Raw genomic sequence first — 26,074 nt, 5'->3', positions numbered from 1 at the left:
GAGGATAAGCTATGTAAAAAAAAAAAAATAGTAAGTAGTAAAGTAACAAAATATTCAAAACATGTGAGGGACTACAAATTTTGATAATTTTGTGTTTTTATTTTTGCAGGGGTTTTACAAGGAAGTTAATCTAGAAGAAACTATGCTCCATAGCACGAACAAGGCCTGACTAAATACCTCCACAAAGTGCGTGCCCCGGCAGTACTTCTAAGCCACTGGACTTTCTCCCTAGAGAATAAATATGGTGATTCATCCAGAAGCCAAACCACTCCAGCAATGAGCTAACCGGCCACAGTGCTGGGGAGCAGCTTTTTCCTCACCCACATTAAACCAAACTATTCATAAAGAAGCACTTGTACAGCACCTTGAGCTTCATCATGGAATCTTGACATAACTTGTCTCCCCGAGCTGCAGAAACTTCATCAATCCCAATCAGTTTGGCCTTGTACCGGACCCCTTCACCTTTAAATCTCTTTATCAAACTGGCTTCACTGCGATCCTGACCTGAAAAAAAGAAAGAAAGAAAGAAAGAAAGAAAGAAAGAAAGAAAGAAAGAAAGAAAGAAAGAAAGAAAGGAAAAAATAGAAAGATGGATTCAGAAACAAGCTGGGTAAGACTGTTGGCTTTAAAAAAAACTGACCACTCCGAGAGATCTACTTCCTGGTTACACCAGCAAAGTCAAATCAAAAGAAATAAAATAATATCTCTAAGATGCAAACTCTGACTCTACCCACTTAAACACTGCCCGGATGCACTTCTCAAAGTTTCAGTTTTTTGGACAGAAAAGGGAAACTTCAATATAATCACTCCTGTGAAACAATAAACAATATCAGATAATATGGGTAATGCATCTCATTTTCTTTTGATCCATGATAAGTACTAAACCAATAGTCATCATCAACCAAGAGTATATGTATGAGTCTTGCTGGAATAGCATCAGCACTGGGTTTCCAGTATTTATAATACTTAATGATTCTTGGCCAGGGTCCAAGACCCTCTTTATACCTAACTCCATGACCTGCCTCATAGTAAAAGTCCAGAATAATTTCTTTGCATCAAATAATGACACTGAACAATCATAAAAAGAAACATCTTTATGATTTTGCTTCTAGTAACTTAGATATGCAGAGAAATAGGCTGCCATAATATTTGCTATCGAGTGCCTGTATTTTCAACAGGCTCTCTTGCTCATTATTAACATCCTTTCTTGCTACGTACATCAGTCAGGAAATCAAGGATGCCCACATAAAGAGAGGGACGTATGGATATTTATTAGAAACTTTATATCCATTCTTTAAAAGCCAAACCATTTCCATATTCCAAAGGTAGACAGACATGAAATTCAGTAGCTTGTTCATAGAGTCAGAGATAAGAGGAAGACATAGCAATTCAAACACCACACTTTGTACAGTCAGGGATCTGGATGCTGGACCTACAGTTCTAGAAACCTGGGTCTCCCAGACCTCCAATACTTATCATTTGCTCTCACTCCTGAATATTTTTCCTTTCATGACGCCCATCAGCATCACAAAACTGGAGCTGAGAATATCAGGGATAAGGCAGACCATTTCCCTCCATCAGTAATATGAGTTGGATAATGCTCAGAAGGACAGACAATAGCTAAACACAGTACAGTACTTTTCTACTTATGAACCCCAAATTTCATCCCCTACCTTTATTCATCCATCCATTACTGATTATCTTCTCTACGCCAAATACCTTTACTTGCTGGAAGCAGATGAAGAAACAATCCATGCCCCCAGAAGCCGAAGGGTTTTGTGTGTGTGTGTGTGTGTGTGTGTGTGTGTGTGTGTGTGTGTGTGTATGTGTGACTTGTGGCAGGTGTGTAAAAAGGTTGCCACAGTGCATTGACTAAACTTTATTTTCTATCTATGGGAAGAAGGTAAAGTAACTACCTTACAGAGTGCCAACAGCCATAGAGGGGACGGGATAAGCAAAGCATGTGTTCATCTTCACCGTAATATTTCTGTAAATAGCTGTGCCTCCATCATAAGACCAAGAAAAGCAGCACTTAAAGATAAGATGTGGAGGAATAGGGGTGACTATAGGGACAAGTCTGAACCTCTGTTTCCCAACACCCAGTAGACATTTTATCATTGAATTCTCTGACTCCTAGTCTATCAATAGCTTTGATAAAATTCTTAAGGTTCTTAAAGCAAATGATGTAAAGACACATCAGTCAGAGACTATAAGAGATATAAAAATTAAATGTCAGAGTTCTACGAGGAGAGATGGCAGAGGCTAGAGCTGAGAATATCTGTTACTGTATCTCTTCTTTGGACATGTATCTAAGCAACTTGGCTTATGACAACACAGGCTTTCTCCCCTGTCTGCTATGCTAAGTTTGGTGGCAGCAGTCTGTATCTTGGTTTAAGACTTCTTGGAAAAATTAGCACTCCATCTCATATAATCAACCCACAATACTGTTCTAGTCACCAATAACACTCCTTTCACTACTCTGTCTCAGTGTTCCACTCTAACAGTGAGATAGCAGGAAACACTTACTACAAGCACGTTACACATTCCACTGACTAAGGCAAGCATCTGTATACAGACCCAAACTGGAAGGGAAGATCTGAGAGGCCGTCAAACCCACCCACGCTCATTTAGCAGAACCTGCACTGTTTTGGCCAGTGCCGGAGCCTGAATCTGGGTTGGCACACACTGTGTTCTAAGCCTGCTCTTTTAACAACTATGATTAATTGCTTTTCATTTCTCCAACTTCCCTTTGAATCCCCAATTTTACCTTGCACCAGAACTCACCTGGCCCAAATACATTGTTCCTAAATATAAACACACTCACAGTGGAAAAAACAAAACAAAACAAAACACTCCATTGGAATGTGGGGGGAGTTTGAAAATGGAATAAACAGTTTCCAGAAAACTAGCCATATCAAAAAACCTGCCCTGGCGTCAGATACAAAGAGCCTAAAGAAACATGTGTCAGGGCACAGCCTGCTGCTGAGGAGAGAGTCACATGAGGAGGCAGAGCCAGAGCAGGTGGAAAGGGCAGAGATTAATAAGAAAATATTAGGCCATTTAGAAGAAAGTAGGGAGCCCAATTTAGATCAGGACCCAGGGCCAATCTAATTTGTATGAAGGGCACTTATGCAGTAGAAAATCCAGTTTCTCATTAAATGCTCCACCATTAAAAGGGTAATTCTTCATAAGCACATCTTGAACAGGGTCTCAGTGACATTAGTTAAAAAATAAATAAAAGATATCGGAGCTTTAAAATGTGTGACCTCACTAGACTACATGTGGGGGGGTGGGGGTTATCCCTGAAACTTATCCCAGCCCATTTTGACTAAAAGCAAACAGCAAAGCCACAGTTCAGAATGGGCAAAGCAGAGGTCACTTGTTTAAGCAAAGTCCAACAGTGTCCCCCATCTATTACCCAGCATTTACTGTTGTCCATTACTTTGCCAGGAGTTTCACATCATCCAATCTCTCCTTTAAGTCATTCGCCTGCTCTTTGAGTTCGGATATGTAATGAGCACTACGTCACAAAGACCATATCAACGCAGCAGATTCTGCTACTTTCAATACCAGCTGTAGTAATAAAGCATTCACATCCTACAGAACCCACTCATATAAAGGATGCATAGAATCCAGGGGTGTTAGAACAGTCACAGAACACACCAGTCACCACTTCTGGGTAATGTTAGAATACTTTTAACTTCAAAAAAAAAAAAAGATGCCTTTCATTGCTGTCATTCACTATTGGGGTTTGAATGCTAAATGTCTCTCTGAGGTTCTCAGAGCTGAGCACGTGTTCCTCAGATGGTGATAACTGTTTGTGAAGGCTGGGGGATCTGTAGGAAGTGGCACCTCATTGGAGAAACTGGGTCACTGGGGGCTGGCCTTGAGGCTTTTTAGCCCAGTTTCTCTTTTTGTTCACCTCATGCCTCCTGAGGTGGACTGAGGTAAGACTAGCCAGACTGTGCTTTCTAACACCATGCCATTTTTACATGCTGCTGTGTTGTCCCTGCTTCGATGGACCCTATACTTCTGCATCTCTAAGCCATAACAAATCTTTCTCCATTTAGTTGCCTTGGTCAGAGATTTGGTTATTCAATCACAGACACAAGAAAGTAATACAGAACAAGAGGTACTGAGAAACCATTGTGATAAACCTGCCCCTGTGATTCTTAGGTCTTCGGAACCATTTAGGTCCTTTGCTAGTGAATGTGTGGATGAGTTTGGGATTTGGGACTCGAAAAGTCCTACTCTGCTTCCTGGGCCATTCTGGAATGAGCTTGAAAAACAAGAATGCTGAGAAAAGCATGAAGAGTGAAGGTCCCACTCTTGAGGAGTCAGAGAACAAACAAAATGACTAGAAATTGGGCCGGGGTCATTCCTGTGATATTCGGGCTCTGTTCTGCTTGTGTTCCACGGAACTGAATGGAGTTGGATTTCAAGTTAATGAACTCAGACACTGTTTATGGAACACTTACTGTGTGTCCTAAGATGCTTATGACTTCCTGTTGTGTGTTCTAAGATGTGCAGAGATACAGTCAGCATCTCAGGATGTTGACACCACTCATGGTGGCTGGAACCACTCATTGCGGTTACATCCTAGAGAACAAGATTTTTGCCAAATCTATTGACAAAAATCAACAGATTTTCTTTTCAGCATTTCTGAAATTCCAGTATTAAGGAGAATCACCATAAAGACAAAGCAACACGAGATCCCAAGTGGAGCATGCGACCAGGACACGGGTGCACTAGACAGAGCTGATTAGGTGCAGGTTATCTTAAAAAACAAGCAGAGGACAAAAGTGAAGAGAAACTAAGACATCTTGTGAATCTCAAACTGGGTTCCTCAAATGAGACTTTTCTGATTTGGAGCTTTTCCGGGAGTCAATAATTTTTTAAACATTTAAAATGTGAAGAAAAAAAATACTTGTATGTTAGTAATATTCTTTTAAAAAACAGATTGGAAATATGACTTGGGTTCATCTGTGGCTGCCTGGGCACACATTTCTGGGAGACGCAGAGTGTGTGGAGTCAGGGCCACTGGCCCATTGGTATTGTCCTGAGAGATCACAGCCCAAGGGTCAATTGAGAGACTTAAAGCCTTCTGTTCTGATGAACCTGCTTTGGCTTCCCGAACAAGAGTAATTAACAGAAGCATGAGTAGGAGGTACCCTGGGAGGGGTCTTAAGCCAATTCTCTAAGTAGTCTGTCAAAATGTTTTCAGTATTTGGAATTTCAGAGGAGGAAGATACTGGGTTTACATAGGATCGCGCTGTTGCCTGGAGACCAAGGTCCCTGAAAGGGAAAAGCAATACCTCCCTGAAGGTAAGAGGCTGTGGATTCAGCTCTGTGTCACTACACCTTTACATAAGTGATTACAAAGCATTCCTTTCACCCTTGTAGGGCTTGGGTCTTGCTGCTTCTGATGGGTGTTTCTGCAGAGAAGAAGGTCCCCAAGCATCTCTGAGTGGCAATTATGCATAATGATATTAATTATTAACAGCTGGGGACTTACCCAGAGCTTGAACTACGTGATAAGCCGTGAGCTTCACTTACAGTCACCGAAAACCTACGTGGTTAAACTTTAGGCACAGAAAGAGAAACTTGGACACTTTATGATGCCTATACTTGATATATCCAGAGAAACGCTAGTGCCAAAAAATAAACCCACATGTTCCTAAATCCGCTGAACTTGGACCCCCTGGGTATTTTACACATTTCTACAAGGAACACAGTTTCGAACATGTAACTCAAAAACTGGACTATTCTTTGCCTAAACGGTATGCACACACTCGTGGCAATCATTTACTTCATTGCTTACTTTACCTTAAACCTTTAGTATAAAACCAAACACAAATAGATGCCTCATAGTCCTCCTGTGTCCCAGTGTATTACCTGCATACCCAGGGGAGAGCATTTGTATCTCTCGGTTTCCTTGCAGACAGTTCTGCCTGAGAAATAACGATTTGGGAGGTCCTCCGGGAGTCACAGCAAACTGACAATGCTAACGAGATGTGTGTATTTCCAGAACATTTCTCTGCTGAGGCTTGCAGTGTTGTGGGGAGCCCAGAGGCTACTGTCTTTAAAGCACTGTGGGGCAGGGTGGGCTGCATGGACCTTGCTGTAGAGCACCTGGAGGCTCACAGGAGTGACGGTGGCTGTGCCTCCATGTTTTAGGTCTCCAGAAGTCTATATATCTAGAAATGACCTCAGGATGGACTATAGGAGGATTTCTGGTGGCCTGATAAAAGCCAGCCTTCCACGGGAACGGGTTCCCATATGCCAAAAGGAGTCATGTCTCTTACTTCTGGCAGAAGGGACATTTGGCTACCTGTTGTTGTGTATCAAAGCCCATACAGCAGTCATTCAGTCTCCTTCAGTCCCGATTCACAAGTATCTGTTATACACTTTAAAGTCCATGCTAGCATCCCAACCTTTGCAACTCTCCAGACACTTGTTTTTCTCTTTATATTGGCAAGGTACACTCCCTACCCCTGCTATTCTTAATATTTTACCTCTCTCCTCTCTCTCTTTTTCTCTCTCTCTCTCTCTCCCTCCTTCTCTCCTCTAACCCTCACTACCCTCTTGCTCTCTTTTTACTGCTATTCTCTCTTCTCTCACAGATAGCACTGGCCATGTCCAGCCTGCTTTTCTTTTCCTTTCTGCTCCAGACCCCTCCAGATGTCTCTGGATATATTTTCTCTCTTATTTACAATAAAACACCTTTCCCCTGACCATACCATGGAGCAGTCATGTCAGCAGTTTCTTAACTGGGTCCCCCCACATGCACACATCACCCTAGCCCAGGCCCCACATCGCCCCAAATGGATTACTCCTAACACTAGGCCGGTCCTCACACACTACATGTCTTAAATGCCATCGCCTCCTTCCTACTTGCCATGGGCTGTCTTTCATTTTACAGCATCACACCTTTCTGCATCTTACCTCTAACACCTTATCTGCCAATTAGAAACGCACATGTCTCTTGTCCTTGCATGTCTCTTCTTTGACCTGACTTGTTGCCATAACATACATTGCAGATACAGATCAAGTCTTGTTATGAGGCTTTTATTCAAAGCACTTCTCCTTCTCACCCCCCACCTCTTCGCTAACTAAAGCTAACCTCCCTGACCCTTGACACCTCCTACAAGTTGCCCCCAAACTGCATCCTTGCTTAATTTACCAATCTAGTTAGGACCACATCTCTCTTTTCCCCTCAAATTATTAGCCCAGTGGCCTTCATACATATCAAGCCATTAAGACATAAACACTGATGGTCTGGCCCTGGCTCCCAGAGGATCACTGGCCAATTGATGGTGCTGGTGAGAGGTGGCTGAACCTTTAGGAGACAGGCTCCAAGAAAGGACTTATTTCAATTACGCATGCCTTTGAAGAAATTATTACTTCATAGCTACCTGAAGTAAAGAGGTTTCTACAGACATATAATGGTGGATGACCTCGCCATAAACCCAACAGGGTAGAGCAATGGACTGAAACATTGTAACTATAACCCAACAGAACCCTTTCTTCTTTAGAAGTTGACTAGTTTGATGTTTCATCACTGACAGAAAGCTATTACACCGTGCTCAATTCTGCACCTCAGGTTCTTTGGGCCCAGAAGTCATTCTCATCTCTCCATCCTTTCGCCCCTCATTGTCATAGCCCATGCCCTGAGTCCTCCTGAGAGCTATCCTTTTAAGATGAGGCCAGAGAATGGTCTTCAAAGTTCCTACGCACTCTTGAGGTGGATTAATCTCATCTGCACTAGTCTGTTTAGCAGCTCTCATCTTCATTAGTCCATGAACAACAATTAAGACAGAGGCTCTGTTGGATCAGCTGAGCACTGTATTTCCAGTGCCTCACATTTTCTTAATAGACATGGATACCTGCTTTATTTTATCCATTTCCAGCATCTGTTTTTGGCTCTGGTAGCGTTTCACTAACTTTGTTTTCTTAGCTTTCTTCTCTGTGTTTGAGCTCCATGGAAACAAGGATTGATTCAGCTGCTTCAGGTGTGGCAACCTATAGGGCTTGGACCCACAGGGCCTCAGGTCTGCTGAATGGCTGAATGAGTGACTTTGTGCCTTTATTCTAAAGCAGATAGTCTGTTCCAGGAGTCAGGGAAAGTGAGGGAAAGCCTCCAAGGAGTCAGTAAAAACCCCTCCCATACATATCCTCCTTCACCCAACCATGTGATTAATTTAGTCTCCAACGAATAAAAGTCTTAATGTAACAAAGTAAATGTCACACCTATAATTGTTTTAATGTTGGCTTTGCTTTATGCCATTAGGCAGGAATGACTGTACCTCATCATAATCTGCTCACCTCCTAGACTGGAGGCGACTCTTTTTCTGAATTTAAATCAAGGTGACTTCTCAGGCACTGAGCCAACTTCCCATTTCTGAACAGGCCTCACAGAGACCACTGGAGGTCACCTGTGCTGAACAGAAGGCCCTGGGAACATTGAGGTCTGACACGGGAAGTTATTCTGCAGACACTTCAATACAAACACCTCCAGGAGTCAGGTTCCAGGGATTGAGGTGGTTAGCATTTCCGTAACATGAGAGGCCCGCCTACAGAGTCTAGTGGAGTCAGCTGTGGTCTCCTGCTCCAGGCTGGTTGCTAAAGACTGTTAATGGCCAAATAAAAGGTATTTATTTCACACCTAAGACTGCTGTCTCTGCAACTCTGGATTGCCTTAGATTATGAGTGGCCACATGAACCTATACAAAGCTGAGTACTCTTTCCTTCTGTGTGCTGTGAAGCTGCAAATACCTCTTAATTTTTTTTCCTAGTTTAGTATTGCCCAATCTAAAGGCCATCAATGCCAGCACACTCCAGCTGACTATTCATTACTGTGTTCTGGACTCAAACTTTTATAGTGTTGTCTTGAAGCTCTGAAAGCCTCAATGAAATAGCACAGACTCTATGGTTTAAGCAACAGAAATTCATTTCTCATGACTTAGGTGCTGGGTAGTAACCAATGAAGGCCTGAGAAATTGGTGCCTTTCCAGGCTTGCAGATGGCCACTATCATATTTTATTCTTCCAAAGACTCATGGTCTTCTGTCTTTCTCTCTAACGGAGCTCCATGAGCTCCAGTATGGTGTACAGGTGTGGTATAGATGTGGAAGAGAAGAGACAGGAAGGTACGTGCCAGGACATTCTGGGTCTCCCTTTTCTTAAGTGGGCACTAATTTTATCCTAAGGACCCACATTCTGACTTCACCTAAGTACTTACTAATGTGCCACTGCTAAATACCATGCCGCTTGGAGCTAGGGATCTGCCTTATGAATCTTGGGAAGACGCAAATATTTAGTTGGAGAGAATGGCTGGAATTAGGAAGAAGAGTAAAGATAGATGATACCCCAAAATAAACACATATGTTCTGTTTCCCTAAACTGCCTTTGCATTGACCTTGGAGGCAAGGACTACTACACCCTCAGGAAAGGAACTGAAACATAGGGAGGCAAGGTCACTGTGTAAAGCCATACTGCCATGAATGGTCCTTGGTTGGAGTATCATCTCAGAAAAGACTCCTGGGCCCAGATTTTTTGGTTCTGTTGTTCTCCTTGTGGTGCTCCTGTCCCCTCCAGGTCTTTCTATCTCCCCCTTCTTTCATAAGATTCCCTGAATTCTGCCCAAAGTTTGGCTATGAGTCTCAGTATCTGCTTCGATACCCTGCTACATAGAGTTTACCTAGAATCTGTGCACAGATGTAGCCCATGGCAGCTCAGATCCCAAGTGGGGTCCCTAGTAAGGGGAACAGGGCTTGTCTCTGACATGAAATCAGTGGCTGTCTCTTTGATCACCTCCCCCTGGGAGGGAGGGCAGCCTTACCAGGCCACAGAGGAAGACAATGCAGCCAGTTCTGATGACACCTGATAGGCTAGGGTCAGATGGAAGGGGAGGAGGACCCCCCCCCCATCAGTGAACTGGGGAAGGGGCATGGGAGGAGAAAAGGGAAGGAGGGCAGGATTTGGAGGGTATGAGGAAGGGGCTACAACTGGGATACGATGTGAATAAATTGTAATAAATAAAAAAACATAAATTAAAAAAAAAGATTTTTAAAAAAGCCATAATACCAGTGCTAGTGAAAGGCACACTGTTGACCATTCGTGGGAAGAAGGCATTAACCTGTAGCATAATACATGCTGTGTGCATTTGGGATAATTAGTTAACTCTTCACCATCAGGTTCTTTATCTGAAAGGGGTGTGGTTATCTTCATTTCTCAATAAGACTCTGAGAAAAACCACAAATTTTACATGTTATAATGTTCTTAGCACTCTGCCTGGCACATGGAGATCCTTCCAAATATTCATGTCTTTCTCTTTCTCCAGTAATCTAGTTCACATCAAGTATCACTGGGCAAAAGTTTCCACTGCAAAGTTGTCCTTTCTCAGAATTAGGGGTCTCAGCTTCTCTGGAATTTTCTGGTTGATAGGAATGAGGGTACAATTAGGAAAAGAATGTTCCAGCCTGGAAGCAACATGGACATCACCTTCTGAATTATTACCATGGAACAAAACCCCCTCATTTTGTACCTTTCTCTGAGTTTCAGGCCATACCATCTAGATGATAAGAATATTTCAAAGAGTTGTTTTCTCTCAGTCTGTCCAGAATCAGGCTGTCAGGGCTCACAAGAGCCCTATTGCCTGGTAAGTTTTCCAATTTCAGAACAGATTTTTTTTTTGGGGGGGGAGTGACTTCAGGGCCTATACTCAGAGATAACTTAGTCTACTTAGATTACTGTCTTTCAACTATCCAGGTGTTGATTTGCAATGGGCAAATAGTTCTGTGTGTTAGTTGCGTAGGAGAAAAGGCTGATTTTGTGTAATTAACTAGCTTGGTAGCAAGTAGAACAAGAGGAAACACACAGAGGGGACTGTTAAAATGGGTTTTTATGAGCATGGTTGCGGTCATTACTGCTAAAAGGTAAACTAATTAAAGCTAAAATAATAGTCAACCTATGATTCATGTGCTTATTTTCTAAAAATATTTCCTGGCCTGGCACTTCTGAAACTGTGAAGCCCACGACACTTTTTATAAGCTCCCAGGCTTTACTTCTGCACTTGGAGCGCCCAAAAATCTATAGTTAAAGCTAACGAATGCTTTGGTGGCACTGGGTTTGCTATAGTTCTTTCATTCTCGGACTCCTCCTTACACTTCCCTAACAAAATTTTACTACTCTAAAGGCCTCAACAATGACTTGCCTGGTCAACTGAGTTTGATTCACAGAACCTACACAACAGTAAGCAGAAAGTTGTCCTCTGACCACCATATGCATGCTGTGGTAGTGGCTACACATATCCCCACCACAAACACCACATATAGGCACACACTACCTCCAAATAATTGTTCCCTGTATTAATTCTTTTCTATTTCCGTGATGAGACTTAAATTTTAAAAGCCCATTGTACAAACTATAGGGTGTTATTGAGCAACTCTAAAAAGCAATAGTCAATGCTCCTTGGTCATACCCTCTCACTCTAACTACCCCTTAAAACAACTGTCTGGAGCAACATCTAGGTTTCTGTGTGGAAAAGGGTTCCAGGTCCAGAAGCATCTCTTTAAATACCATTTCCATGTTTTTCTGAGGAAAGCTGAAACGATTCTCATGCTAGTATAGTGCAAACACCTGCTGGGGAGTCAGGCTAGCAATCCCCAGCCTACCAACAGGTAGACCAGAAGGCCCTTGAGGGCAGCAATGCTCTTCTCATGTGCTCATTGTGAGCTGTCAACAACTAAATAGTATCCAGCACATCCTGGGTGCTTAATGAGTATTTGTTTGAAAAATATATTTATTAAGGGAAATCGCCTTAACTTCCCACATTTTTTGTAAACACCACCCCTATCCAACACATATGCATAACAGTTTATACTCTTGCAAATCCAAGTTTAGATTTTAGCCAGTGTCTGAAACCTCAACTTTGGTCAATCACAGGTACTGGCACTGTAGCTCAGGCATTTTGTCAAGCAGGAAGAAAAAAATAAATAAATAAAAAATTGCCATTGGCTTTCTAGGTATGAAAAGAAAGAATGAGACAAAGAAAAAAGAAAATCTCTTGGTAAGCACAGCTATAACCCTTCATTGTAGATCTTCTGATGTCCTCCTGTGAAAGCTTGGGCACAGACTATATCCTGTAATGTGGGCGAACAGCTGAAAATACAGCTGCAAACCTGCAGCATTAGATTTTACACACTTGCTCCCTGGGAGCCTGATGATACACAAGCTGTTTGCTACTGAGCTTTAATCACTGGTCTTGTGTCTTTTTCCTGGTGACCCAGAGACAAAGAGGATAAAAACTACTATAGGTTGATACTTACGACATTATACCCTGAGCATAGGGTACGAGCCTACTCTAAATGCTGCTCCCACGGCAAAGAGGGGGCTTGAAGCAACATCTAAGCACTCTACCATTAGACGTTTATCCCTTACAACAACCTAACGTGCTATGCATATTAACCCTATTTTAAAGAATGGAGCAAAAATGGGACACTAAAAGCTGAAGACTGCCCTAAGACCACAGAGCCAGAAGGAAAAACAGAAGCATACGTTTAAAAGAAATAACACTGATCAGAAGACATTTAAAGGAAGGGGATTTGGGATCAGAAACTGTGTAAGACAGGACCACAGAAGGTAGAAAGCTAGGTCAGAATCTGCAGCCACTGTATCTGCTTTGTGTTCATTTTTTGTAACTGAAACGGTCCTTATATGGTTGCGAGGCTGCTTGAGAAGACAAGGCAAAGTGACGCATGTATATCCTAAACACAGGGATGGAGAGATGGCTCAGGCAGTAAGGTGCTTGCCATGCAAATCTGAAGATTGGAGTTTGATTACCAGCACCCATGTGAAAGAGCTGAGTGTGGTGGCAGAGACAGGTAGAGTGCTGGTATTCACTCGCCAGCCAGTGTAATCCAAATGGACAAGTGACTCACACAACACGGTGGAGTTCGCCTCCACATACAAGTACATATATGCGCGCGCACACACACACACACACACACACACACACACACACACACACACACACTCACAGAGGCATGCATACTCATCAAGAAAATCACTTCTACAGTGGAAAGAGATGGGCAGGGTGAAGGAATGAAAAAAAAAAACAATCTAGGAGGAAACAACTCTCAAATGACTGGCCATTCCTCAGCTCTTCAGCCGGGAGAATCACCTCTCTGCAAATGAGGGTCAAAGTCCATCCCTGCAGCATCTCTGTAAGAAACACAGACAGCGCCAAGCACAGAGAACTAGCACAGCAGCCATCTAGTCTTTGTTCCCAAGTATTTTCACTTCCTCTCCCAGGAAGTGTAGGGACACTCCAGGACCGAGCATCTTCACCTGGGGAAATATTTTCTGGAAGGCGCTGTTGGCTTGCTCTCAGGGAATTCCCCTAGGTCAGACAGAGTCACCTCCACCCAAATCCATGTTCCCACTGTCGGTTTGACTCCTCCCGCTTCCAGCTGCATCCAGTCAATGACTGGTTTATGAGGTGAGGCCAGCAGAAAGGCCTGCAATTCATGTCTCAGTTTGTGACATCGTTGCAAGACAACTCAGGTGAGGTGGCTGGAACTTCACCTTAGTAACTTCCTCCCTCTGACGACATGCACTGTCCCTTCTGCCCCATCACACGTACCATCGGGACACTAGGGCACTCCACAAACCTCCTCTGGCTGATTTCCCAGAGCACAATCAAAGGCAGGACAAAACCAATGCGTTTGAAGGAGTTTTCCCTGGTAGAGAGACCAGGCCGAAAGCTTCCACAGCACTTTGGGAGGAGGACTTGGAGGCAGTATGTGGGCATGGGAGTGGGGAGAACTCAGATCCTGCAAACTGACACTGATATCTCACAAAGCCAATTAAAGTTCTGAGCCAACAGATACTTCATTGCCAAATGTGGAGCTGACGCACCTGGCAGAGCCATCCTGAGTAGCCAGGGGACATCTGTAAGAGTGAGGACAGTAGTGTCAGCCCACGGTAACCTCATTGCTGCCACCAATGGGCATGCAGTGGAGGTACACTCTATAATTCACAACTCATCTTCTTGTGGCAAATGGGCAGTCATAGATACCAGCTACCAGCAAAGCTCTAAAGACAGAACACAGGGGAAGACAACTTTGTTTTTAAGAAAACAAACAAACAAGCACCTAAAGCCAAAACCTAACCAACCAAATACAAACCCACCGAGAAACAGATATATCCTTTTAACTTTTGCAATTTCCATTCCCTAAAACAAATGCTTCTTGGTAAGTTTCTAGTTATAAAATGAAATGTGTAGGACTTAAAACATGGAAAACACAAGAGAAAACAAAAAGGGCATAATACCCCTAATGCCACCTGAGTACACAGTCGTCCAGATTTTCCTGAGGTATATACGTATATAAATAACATTTTTAAATAAATATGTGTATGAACATATATATGTTCATGCTATAAATACGGGCATGGAGCCTTGCTCCTCAAGCATGTCAGGCAAGCACAGTACCACCGAGACACAGCTACAGCCCTATTGCATTAGAAAAAAAAATCTGGCAAAGAATGATGTATTTTCTCTCATATGTAACAGATAGTTTGTAGTATGATTAGTCTTGACTGCGCCACATTGCATCCCATAGATGTATCATAATTTATTCAACCAATCCCTATTATTGGACAGTTACAATGTTTCCAATTAAAACAGTACAAAGAAATACGATACCAAGAGTTACTCCTAAAGGCAGTACAGAGATGTATTTGCCCCCAGAGAAGGCCCACATGGAGTCTTTCACACTTATCAGTGTTGATGCTTCATCATGCTCCCCAACCCCTTCCCATCTCCAGCTCCAGAAGCGTGTAGGCTCAAAATAGACAAGGGTGTGAAAGCAGATGTAAAACTTACCTCTCCTGACAGCTTTCTTCAGGAGATACAGAGGGCACCCAATAGATGGATGCAGACTGTGTGAGAGGCTGGTCAGGCTGCCAGGCAAAGCAGCGAGTGACCGGTGGGTCTGAGGTCAAAGGCAGTGCTGGTCAATAGAAGCCCCTTTTGAAGTTCTGCCGCATCCTGCATTCATACTGGGTATTTGAAAGCCTCTTTTGAAGCTCAGGCAGAGGTTAATTAAAACACAAATGAACAGGAGTTTCCACTGTCACAAGTAGCCTGCCAACAGTTACTTTCTTCTACACTGCCATAATGCTCAGGGCCGTCTCCATTAGGAAAACACAGGACTCAGGGTGATGTGTCTGGTGCCAACTTGTTGCAGAGTTTGTAAGTGAGATTATTTTGGTCCAGATATATTCTGGCGTGAACAAGGCTTTATCTTCCTTCCGCCTTCTAAACAAGAGGGCTGTGTTAAACTATCGACTGGTTAAATCATTTCTTTAGAGTACAAAGAAGTACGTGTGATGAAGACAACAGAGGGCAAATCAATTATTTACTGAGGAGGCTGCAGTATAAATTACATTTGATTAAACTCAGAGATAAATCTCAGTGATGGAGAGTTTAAGTAGGATGTGCAGGAGCAGACAGTGACTAAGTGTCCCCAACAGTGATTCATAATGGATGCAAGGGCACAGGCCCAGTCCTGGCTCCCCAGATCTCTAATATGTTTTCATTCTCCAAACTCACACTGAAGTGCCACTTCGTGCCAAGCACTGGTTTGTGTCCCAGGAAACATTAACGAACAGCAGAGAGTGAGAAGGCCCATCTTCCCCTGGAGATTCAGATCTCAGAGGGGCAGGGAAGGAAGGAACAAGTAAACAAACAATGAGAAAGATCTTTCCAGAAAGTGGCAGGAGTTGGAAAGATGGTGGAGCAGTTTGATAGAACAGGGAGTCACTTGGGTTACACTTACTGTAGATAGACGGATCTAGCAGAGAAGATATTTGTTCTGCAGAGAAGACATTTGCAAGGCCTCCTGCAAGGAGGAAAGGCAGCCATGATGGAAAGGACTGAGCTTGAACTCTTTGTGAAACAAATATGCAACTCTGATGTGCACGGGGCAATTTAAAGGAAGGAGAGAGGAAGGGGAGATGTCTTCAGGTATTGAATTACCGAGCAGGGTAAGGGATGATTCCAAGCACAGTGGAAAGCCATTTGAGCAAAGGCAAAGGCCCAACATAAGAAGATTGTTCTCACTGCTCTGTGTCCAAGGGAGAAGTCCAAACAGGAGCCGGTAAGCTAGATCAGAGAGCCAATGAGGGTGGTGGCAGAGGTGTGGAGAAATGGCCTAGGCCAAAACTGGTGTGCTGGTTAGGTGTTTTTTGCTGTTGTCTGTCAATTTGACATAAACAGACATATCTATGAAGAGAGAATTTTAATTGAGAAAATGCCTTCATATAATTGACACCGTAACAAGTATGTAGAGCTTATTCTTAGTGAGTGGATAATGTGGGAGGGCCACACTGGGCTATCCTTGGGCTGCTTGTCCTGGCATATATAAGAAAGCAGGCTGAGCAAGCCAGTAAGCAGCCTTCCTCCATGGCCTTTTCCCCAGTTCCCTACCTCTGGGTTCCTTCCCTGTTTGAGTTCCTTTCCTGACTTCACTCTGTGATAAACAGGTACCTGAAAGTGTAAGCTGAAATAACATTTTCTTTCCCAAGTTTCTTTTGGTCATGGTGTTTTACCACAGCAATAGGAACCCTAAGACAAATAGATAGGGTTTCCTCACAGAGACTGAAGAGGACAGGAAAAGAGAGAATAGTAGCTTAGTGGAGGCCAGGAATCCTCCTAACTGATGGAAACTTTGCTCGGGGCAGGTGGCAACTGAATGGTCCACTCAAGGCCATGCATCTCCAGTTGTGTCAATTGTATGGGATTCGGGAGCAGGAAAAAAAATGAGACTTCCAAAGAGCTACATGGTACAGTCCTAAATAATTCAGGAATCTGAGGTGGTCATTGTCCCAATGGGATGCTCATTTCTTCATTTATCAGGCAGAACAGACAGAATCAGTTGGAGGTTTACAAATAAAGCAAGGACATACAGCCTATCATTATGGTTTAGACATGGCCTCAATGTGTCCCCCAAGATTCCATGTGCTGATATTTAATCCCCACTATGAGAGATTTAGAAAGTGAAAATGTAATCCAACCCTGGTGTTCAGAGTGGGATCTTTGGAAGGCGATTCAGGATTAGATAAGGTCACTGGGGTGGAGTCCCATGATTGCCCCTGTCTAAATAACCAGAAAAAACAAAACAAAACTAAACAAAACAAAAAACCCATGCATGCTCCCTTTCTGTCACCATGTGGTACTCTGCTTCCTCCGGGCTCCAGCAGCAAAAACAACCAACAAAAGTAGCTTCTCATCCTTGGATCTGAGTAACATAAGCCAAATTATGCCTCTTTCTATGAAAAGTTACCCAGTCTGTATGCTGTGTGTGCAAGAAGAAATTGAGTATTGCTTCTGCCTGGCAGAGACGCCCCACAAACATAAACTTCTTTCCCTTGGATTAAGTGTAGATTTCAGTTTGAAAAAAACTATGGCTGACTCTTAACAGGAGTATATTGGAGTACCATAGTCCCTGGCCATTCTTATCATTTCCATCGCACAGACTCCAGGAGAGCTGGAACCTGTCTCATTCATCAAGGACAGAACCTTTTGTGATTACAGGCCTGGATTTTGGTGATTGAATAGGCATCTGACCTCACCCTTCTGTAAGTATGGTGACTACACTTACATACTGCGACCTACCCTCTGGTCTTCCTTGATTGCACTGGACGGTAACACCTGGTCCATGCACTATTAATCCGGGGTTGCATTCCTAGGAATTCAATACTGAGGCAAAGGGAATGAGGGTCAGAACAGGAGAGGGTGTACAGAAAAGAGGGAGGAAATGGAGAGAAAGAAAGAATGCAATATTAGGGTTCTTGCTGACTTCAAATTCCTGGGTCCTTGCCCTTCCTTGGCTCTGTTAGATACCACTGGGTTCTTATGATATGCCCTATTATTTAGCTCCCTTCAAGTTGATTCTGTTACTTGCAGCTATTTAGAAAATGTTAATAATGGATAGGAATTAGGCCATGGAATTAGCTAGTTAAGAATCCCCCAGGCTAACGGGCAAACTAAAGTTTCATTAAAAAGCAGAAAGAAATCTGATAAATAGAAATATTACCAAGGTTCAAAAAGAGCATTAGGAAAGATTCAGTCCTTCTCATACAGGTACCTGCTTCTCCTTCACCGCCCAAGGCCAAGGAGATCCTTAGGTAATGCTTGGCTAAAGGAAGGGATGTGTTACTCCAGGGACTTGTGTCCTCCTCTCATCCTTTTCCTTAACTGACATGATGATGTGAACATCTCCTAAAGGAGCCATGGATAGACGCTGAAATTATCTTTGCTCTATTTTCACTCTCACAATTTCAGACTGTAAACTGTCTAGTTTTGTACTTTTTCTTTCCCAGTGCTCAGCTTGCATTGAATTTAAAATAGAAGGGCCAATTGGCTGGAAAACAACTTCTGTCTGTCCACCTTTTGCAAATGAAGAACAGAATGGTCTCCTGGGTCATCCGGGAGAATTGGGAAGGCCCACTTACAGCCTTGATGATCTACACAAAGCCCATCTCTCCCTAAGGGCTCACAATGGCTTGTTTGCAAGAGTGATTTTAATGATTATTCAAACTACACAGCAGATTGTCAGGGAGAATAGGAGGCAAATTCTGATCATGGGCAATAATAGTAAACAATCAGTGGAAAAGAGAGATAAGCACTAAATTCCTTTCTGCTTAATTTGGTTAAAACGTAGGGATTGGAATCTTTCCTGTGAAGCTGGGGTGGTCATTTCCTAAGCACTTAGTTCTAGGTTCAGGAGAAAGTTATTTGTCTGTATAACTTTTTATCTGATGCAATGAAATGTCTCAATAACCATTAGATTTACTATGACCTCACTTCCTGCAGAGGACAGGAGGAGATTTCTGAGGTCAAGACAGGTGTCAGGAGAACACACACCCTGTAAAATGATAGAATTCCTCCAGGATTTGGTCAGCCAGCTCATCTCAGTGTTTGAATTTCCTCAGCTCTATGCTTTCTTCATATAGACTAATAGCAAATAGTGCTCGCACTAATGCACAGAAGAAGCGTGTGTGAAGAGTCCATGATTCAGATGGATGGATAGCTGCATGGATGGATGGATGGATGGATGCATGCTTGACAACCTGAAGGAGATAGCATTTTCAGTGGAGAACTAAAAAGGTAGGGCATCCTCTTCAAGTATTACTCTTCAAGGAATACTAACAAATGGGAGGTGGAACATTTCCTTACCTACAATACTTGGGAACAGGGTGGTTTCCAGTTTTGAAGCCTTAAGGAATTTGAATCTACCTTGTCAGGTGAATGTCTCTGATTTGAATATCTCAGACGCTGAAGTCTCATATGCAAGTTTTAAATGTGGAAACCTACTGGATCTGGACATTGTCATCCTCCATTCATCATTGTACCTTTACGTAGGAGGACCCAGGAAAGTGCTGAAGAATGCTATAACTGATGACCAACTATTATGTCATGTCTATGCCATTCAGACCGAATGAGTTAGTACTGCTATTTTTCAATTATCTAGAGTTTACAATGCATAGACAGCATTTTCCACCTCACATGTATTTCATTTGACTACTAATGAATTAAAATTCAGGAACACAAATAAAGTATTTTTCTCTTCTGGACCACGTATTGCAGGAAAAAAAAACAACAATAAAAGAACAGAAAGAAGAGAAACAGCTACAAATTATAGATGTACTAAATTTTAAGGCCTTTGTATCACCTCAAGGAATTTACAATCAAGTCAGAATGGCAATACATAAACCTCTGAAAACTGCATCAAGAAATCAAGATAGAAAAACATGTACAGAACAAGAGAAGTCACGGCCCAGGCCAGGACAAGAGCAAAGAGCAGTCATATATTATATTGAGCAGTGTTAACAGAGATTTGACGACTGGTTCAAAGATGACTTTGAACCAGAGTCCTCAGAGAACGTTTGGAATGAGGGCTGGGGTTAGTACCAAGTTCAAATAATGCAACTTACACCACTGTGTTGGGAAAAGAGGGACCCACACCCAGCCAAGGCTAAAAGAAAAATGAGTGCCAGAAAGAGCTGTTGCAAATGAGCCTGTAGGGAACTCTGCATAGTAATAACTGCTCTACCTTGCTGGGTATCTTTCATGAGCCAGGGATGGTACTGAGCACACCAGGGCTCACACTCACGTTCAGAAAAGGAATGCAAAGGGCCATGAGTTAAGAAGCTCTGAGAGCAGGAAGAAGGGCTCTGTATCCACCTGATCGCTAAAGCCCAGCTCTTCCTAGTGTACTCCACTACCATTGCAGCCGGAGGCAGCTTCTAGAGAGATTCGAATACCAGCTCAGATTTCTTTGTGAGTATTAGGATGTCTCTGATCGGGGACATATATCATTGTGACATGGTAACACGACAAGGAGAATGGAATAAGGAGGAAAGTGTGCAAGGAAAACCTGGGAATATCAAGGTTTACTCTCTCCTGGAGGCAAACGATCAGCGAGCTCTATGGAGCCTCGGAGGAACTGGATAGAAGCAGTTTGGAACTGGAATGTTCACTAGGAAATGAGACAGCCAACACAAGACCACTGTGAAGATCCTGCAATCTGAGACTCGCTCCTATAGAGAGGGAAAAAAAAAATCCCTGGGAATGGCTTTCTCCTGAGATGCCTTCTGCAGACTCAATTCACCCTGCTCTCTCTTTCTAGCTGTGCACCCCACCAGCCCACCAGGTGTGAAGAAGTCACTCACGCCTGTGCCTCTGGGATTACACTGCTTGTTTCTTGACGTATCCTGTCTACCTTTCCTTCCAGATCCCTCATGCCCACATTCTTTGACATTCTACCATGTCTTTTTTTTTTTTTTTTCACTGTTAATCTCATGCCCACACGACAGCAAAATAAACATGTTTGGCCACAGCCCTTCTCCAGAATGCCACACTCAATTGCCATTTCCCTTCTAAATGTGGAAGTTCGAATTCCCCTACAAGGGGACAAAAGCTGGTATGCATACGATAAAGATGAAGAGCTTCCCCTTTACCCAAAGTGGATTTTCCCACCTAAGACCTGATCAGTTCCCCTGTGAAGTCTTAACCAGCTGAGTTAATGTATCCACAGTAACCTAACAACAAACACACAACATCACTTAGTGGAAAACACACTTACTTTAGGTGTATTATGTAAACTGTGATTCTTTTGCACTATTGAGTCTTTGGTGTCTCCAAGAGTGACCAGCAAGCTCCTTGCAGATGACAGAGGTCAAATGAATGAGCATCATGGACAGAAAGAAATTTGGGTGAGCCTTTCGATTGTTCTTTCCAGTATTTTCCTCACAGATCCAAAGAGTTGTAAACTCTGTTTCTAAATTCTGCTCACATCTCCAGAATTTGATCCTCATAGATGGCCTCAGTCATCCCATGACTACTGCTCTACCTGTTTTTAATTTCTCCTTGTTATAGTCCAGTGATAAAGACCTGGGCAACCTCTCTCGAGACAGTGCATTATAAAGACAGCAGCAGCACCTTCTACTGCTCAGAAGGTGTCACAGATGTCTTGCTTTCCTCCTCACCAAATAAAACAAATTCTGGTCCATTTAAAAATATATCCTCCAGTATTTGCTACATGCCCACCCACTAAAGAATAGGTAGCAAGAGATGAACCCTATGAACACATTCCGTGATTTTAGAGATACCACAGTCTTTCCCATTGGGAAAGCAACTTACTTATTTTTCACTCCTTATATTTGCTTTCTGCTTTAGCCCAGTAAGGTTCTGTTAATTCCCCAATCTTCCCCCAATATGCACATATATGTGTATTGCCTCACACCATTTTCTCTGCCTGGAACAATTCCTCTTACCTGCACCTACCTAACAGGTCACTTTCTACCTCTCACCTAATTCTCCCCACCATCCATGCCCAACTCCAATGTTTTTCTTGTCATAGGTCAGTTCTCTTCCAAGCAGCAAATTTGGTTCTTTCTAAATTGCTGCTTTTTTACCTTCATCTGTCGATTCCCTTAGTGCCCATTGAAAATTTCCTAAGAATGACCGCTAGCAGAAGATGATGCACCCCCTTACTGGTTGTCCAGTGCAGAGTGGTCAGCCTAGAAACTATACAGTCAGAAACGAAGAATGACAACAGGGACTCGGTGGGTTTCATCTGTGTACATGTATATATATTTGAACATATATGCATGTAATAATAATAAAAAAAGGCTTTCAACTTCATGAGGGAGACAAGGGAGAAGTTCAAGGGAGGAAACTGAGAGGGAGGAAGGTGGGGAGGGGTGATGTAGTTTTATTTCAATTAAAAAATCCCTTTTTTAAAAAAAAAGTAATTTTAAAAGATTTAAAAAAAGAATAATCTCATGAGATAGATATTTACTTAAACTGAAATAGAAACAGAACATTGAGCCACAGAAATTAACTCATTTATCAAACACTGTTTCTAATCACAGATGAAGCTGACAGCCTTCAGGTGGACTTATCTCTTTGGAAGTTATACTCAAACTCACTTTTCAAGAAGCGTGTGCTATTATTTTTACTGTTTTTTAGGGAGCCCTTTCTGCCTGCCGGGTATGGGGCTGAATACTTGACAAACATAATTATATGTCTTTCTCCCCCTACCCCGAATCCTTCAATGTAGTCATTCTTACTCTGTCCACTTAGGAGTAAGGAATCTGAACTTCTGGGGACCAAGGTCATGCTGACAGCTGGGATTTATTTGAACCCAAGTAATGTGCTTTTTAACCACAAGCATGACAGTGTCTCATTGAGCCATGTAATTAATGAACATTATTATACTTAGCAAAGCACGTGGCATGTAGTAATGATTTGATAAACGTGGCAGGAGACAGATGGAGGGAAGAAAGGGGGCTGACAGAAGGATAAATAGTGCAAGGCACAGTCTTCTCGATGGCACGTAATTCCAGGGAGAGGTCTGCCAGGCCAAGTACTTGTTATTAACCCGTTTTTATTAATAGAGGTGCGGGCAGGTGCAGGGGCTTTGAGAAGGTCCCCCAGGTAGAAGCAGGGCAGGTGCAGGATTAGAACCCAAGTCTCTGAGTGAAGCTCTCTTGCCCTCTGACATGGCCTTACTGTCCCCTTCTCCCTCTGGACTTTCACTGGTTTCTCCCATTCTTTGTATTCCTACAGTGTCTGGGAAAACAAAGGATATCATTCTCTCCCTGGATGGGAGGGTGTACAGATGTGAGTTTTGGAGGGTCAGGGGTAGGTCACTCTTGCTCTCTGTCTCTGCATGGAAATCACCCTGAGGTGTGAAGCTTTTGATGCTTCAAAACCTTCTCTCTGCTGGAACTCACAGCCTGCAGGCAGCTTGCTCTGCAGGGTCCTGGCTCCCTCACCACAGTCTGCAACACTTGAAGTCTCTGAGATCCTAGGACCTCAGATCAAGACAAAGGGTTCAATACTGCTTGGCAGAAGGGAGAAGATTGCATTTTGCGTTATGGATGGCAGAAAGAAAAAAAAAACCCTCCTTTGAGCTAGTGGATGCAGGACTGCCGGCTCCCAGTGCTGGAATTTCTTTACAATAATGCTGCTGACAGATGTAATGCCGAATCTATTGTACAGCCAGAAGGAGGGTTTTCCATATAACATCAATCGAAAGCAAAGCTGTACCAAACAGCGCCAGTTTCAAAGACATGCCAGGGAGCTAGGTAGGACACAGCCTTGATCACAAACCCCAAAGGGAACTCTATTTAAAAATTTAAGCTGGCACAATTAATATGAATGACAAAGGGAGGGGACTGGTGGTCACTGAATCACTTAGCAGGTTTGCAGGGAAATCTCTTCTCCTGCTGACTTCTCCACACCTGCAAACCTCTGACAGGGGGAAAACAGGAGACCCAGAAGCAAAAGAACCTTTCTTTCCCCAGCTCTCCGAGGTGCTTTAAAAATTGTTGTTTCAAAATGACAAGCATGGCGACATGTTTACATCCTCAGTTCCTTTCCAGGTTGGCCCCACGAGGCAGCTTTTTCTGGCAAATCTTCCACAGCAGGATGTGTGTGCAGAAGATTACTTCAGACACTACTCAGAGGAATATATATACACATTACATATCATAGGGAAACAGGACAACTTCCATATGCTCAGTGGAAGATCAGGACCAGGAAGCCCTAAACATAATGGGTCTATGTCCCTGTGGAGGGGTCCTGAGGTGGCTCATTTGAATCTACCTGATGGAAGCCTGGAGGAAGCAGTACAGATTGAAATAGTAAATAATAACAACAACAACAACAACATCAAAGGGTAAGTGTGTATTAGTTTGCCAGGGCAACTCATTCAAAATGACACAAACTCAGTGCCTTAAAATGAATTCACCATCTCAATGTTGTGAAGGTGAGACCTCAAAGACCAGGGGGACTTGATGGGCTAGATGGCTTCTGAGACTAAGGGAGAAGGTTCTGTCTTCCCTTGCTTCTGACTGGTTTGCTGTCAATACTTAACATTCCCTGCCTTGAAGACACATCTCCCTGCTCTCTGAGCACACCTTTCTATGACTTTCTCCCCACCTGTCATGTCCACAGCTTCCTCTTTTATTAAGATACCCATCATATATTAGAGAAGGGCCAATGTCCTCAGCTTACGTAAGCTCATTCATAATGATGGTATTTTCCCCCAAATCAGGTCATTTCCCAAGACACCAAGGATGCTGATGCAAACACCTTTTTCTCCAAAGCAAACAAGAGGTAGTTTATCCTGAGCCAAATATGGGTGACCATGAGCTAGGAAACATGCCCCTAATAGCACGCTGTTCTGCTGTAGGTGATACTGCATAAAAATGTACAGTCCCAGAACAAGAGCACATCACAGACTGTGGCAATTGGTGGGACCCGAGGTGGCCACTGCAACCATGTGGAGAGATGTCTTCTATTGGCTTCAAATGTTATCAGAGAACATGCTGAGCAGCAGAGAGAGTAGAAGCTAGTGTTCTGATGAACAAATACAGTCCCAAATTTGTTTTTGTTTTTGTTTTTGTGATAGTAAAAAATGATATTAGGTCAGACAGAGGAGTAATGAGGATTAGAGGTAATCCAACACAGTTTGACCTCAATCTGAAACATTCTAACTGCACAATCACAAAATCCTAACTCGTGGGTCCACCTGTAGACTCTTAAACACACAGGTAGCTTTCTCACCAGCCAGTCAGCTCGTGGGAGTTAGGTCTTCAGTATGACTTCAGAAAGAGGCAGCACAATTCAGCTCCTTAAACAGGTGTTTTGTCTATGTTTGATCATTTAAACTTCAAAACAATCCCACAGAAAAGACAGCTCATATCCATACTGACAAAGAAGGCTGATGTTCAACAGGACCAAAGGGTTTGGGCAAATACGCTGGGAGAAAGGATGAGGGTTACATTTAAACTCGTGTTTGTCACATCCCCCAAACTATTTATGTTCAGCCCAGTATGCAAAGCCAAGTGAACTTCCAAAGTTATAGTGAAGCCCAAAGTGTCTGCTCTACCAACAGTCTCTGGTGCGTGGTTCTAAGAACTACTTCTTCCTAAGAAATCTTTAGCCTTGTAAGTCACAGACGGTGACCAGAGGCCTGTAGCCCTGCAAACCTGCCACCTGTCCCCATAGTGCAACTGTAAAACCAATGTTGTTAAACACAACATACAAGGTCAAGAGTCTAATGGCCAGGTGGGGTCAAAGGTGAAGGAAAATCAAGCCCCAGCCAGCACTACAGATTTGTCAAATTAGGACAATCTAGAGCAGGAAGGGCCTTTCTGTAGAAATGTCATAACTGTGATTTTGTCTCTTTTCTTTTGTTACATGGCACAGAGCCCAAACAACATCTCATCGTTTGATGAAAATGTTATTCGGTTTAGATAAAGTGGGTTTGATCCTTGTCATCACAGTAAGCAGCAATTAGGCAAGCATTTTTCTCCCCATAAGGAATTGGGTCAGCAGGATAGCTTGGTGGGGAAAGGCATTTAATACCAGGCTAATTATCTAGGTTTGATCCCTGAGATCCAAAGTAGAAAGACAGAACTGACTCCTCAAGTTATCCTAGGACCTGGGGTATATGAGCACTCCACATACAAGCACAGGCAAACCACACACATAG

General features: G+C 43.0%; 1 protein-coding gene across 4 annotated transcripts in view; it reads right to left on the bottom strand.

The window, feature by feature from the left end:
* Dab1 (DAB adaptor protein 1) overlaps window positions 1–26,074 on the bottom strand; it is a 376,411-nt gene that overhangs the window by 131,901 nt on the left and 218,436 nt on the right. For all 4 annotated transcript variants that reach the window (XM_055628810.1, XM_055628809.1, XM_055628811.1 and 1 more), the window contains exon 3: window positions 365–504. In XM_055628810.1, coding sequence (XP_055484785.1) covers window positions 365–504 — 140 coding nt within the window. The remainder of the gene's footprint in view (window positions 1–364; window positions 505–26,074) is intronic.

Source organism: Psammomys obesus, unplaced genomic scaffold (genome assembly GCF_907164565.1).
Source record: "Psammomys obesus unplaced genomic scaffold, mPsaObe1.curated_primary_1811, whole genome shotgun sequence".
NCBI classification, from domain to species: Eukaryota; Metazoa; Chordata; class Mammalia; order Rodentia; family Muridae; genus Psammomys; species Psammomys obesus.
The sequence above is the reverse complement of the archived record's forward strand: the minus strand, read 5'-3'. Positions and strand labels throughout refer to the sequence as shown.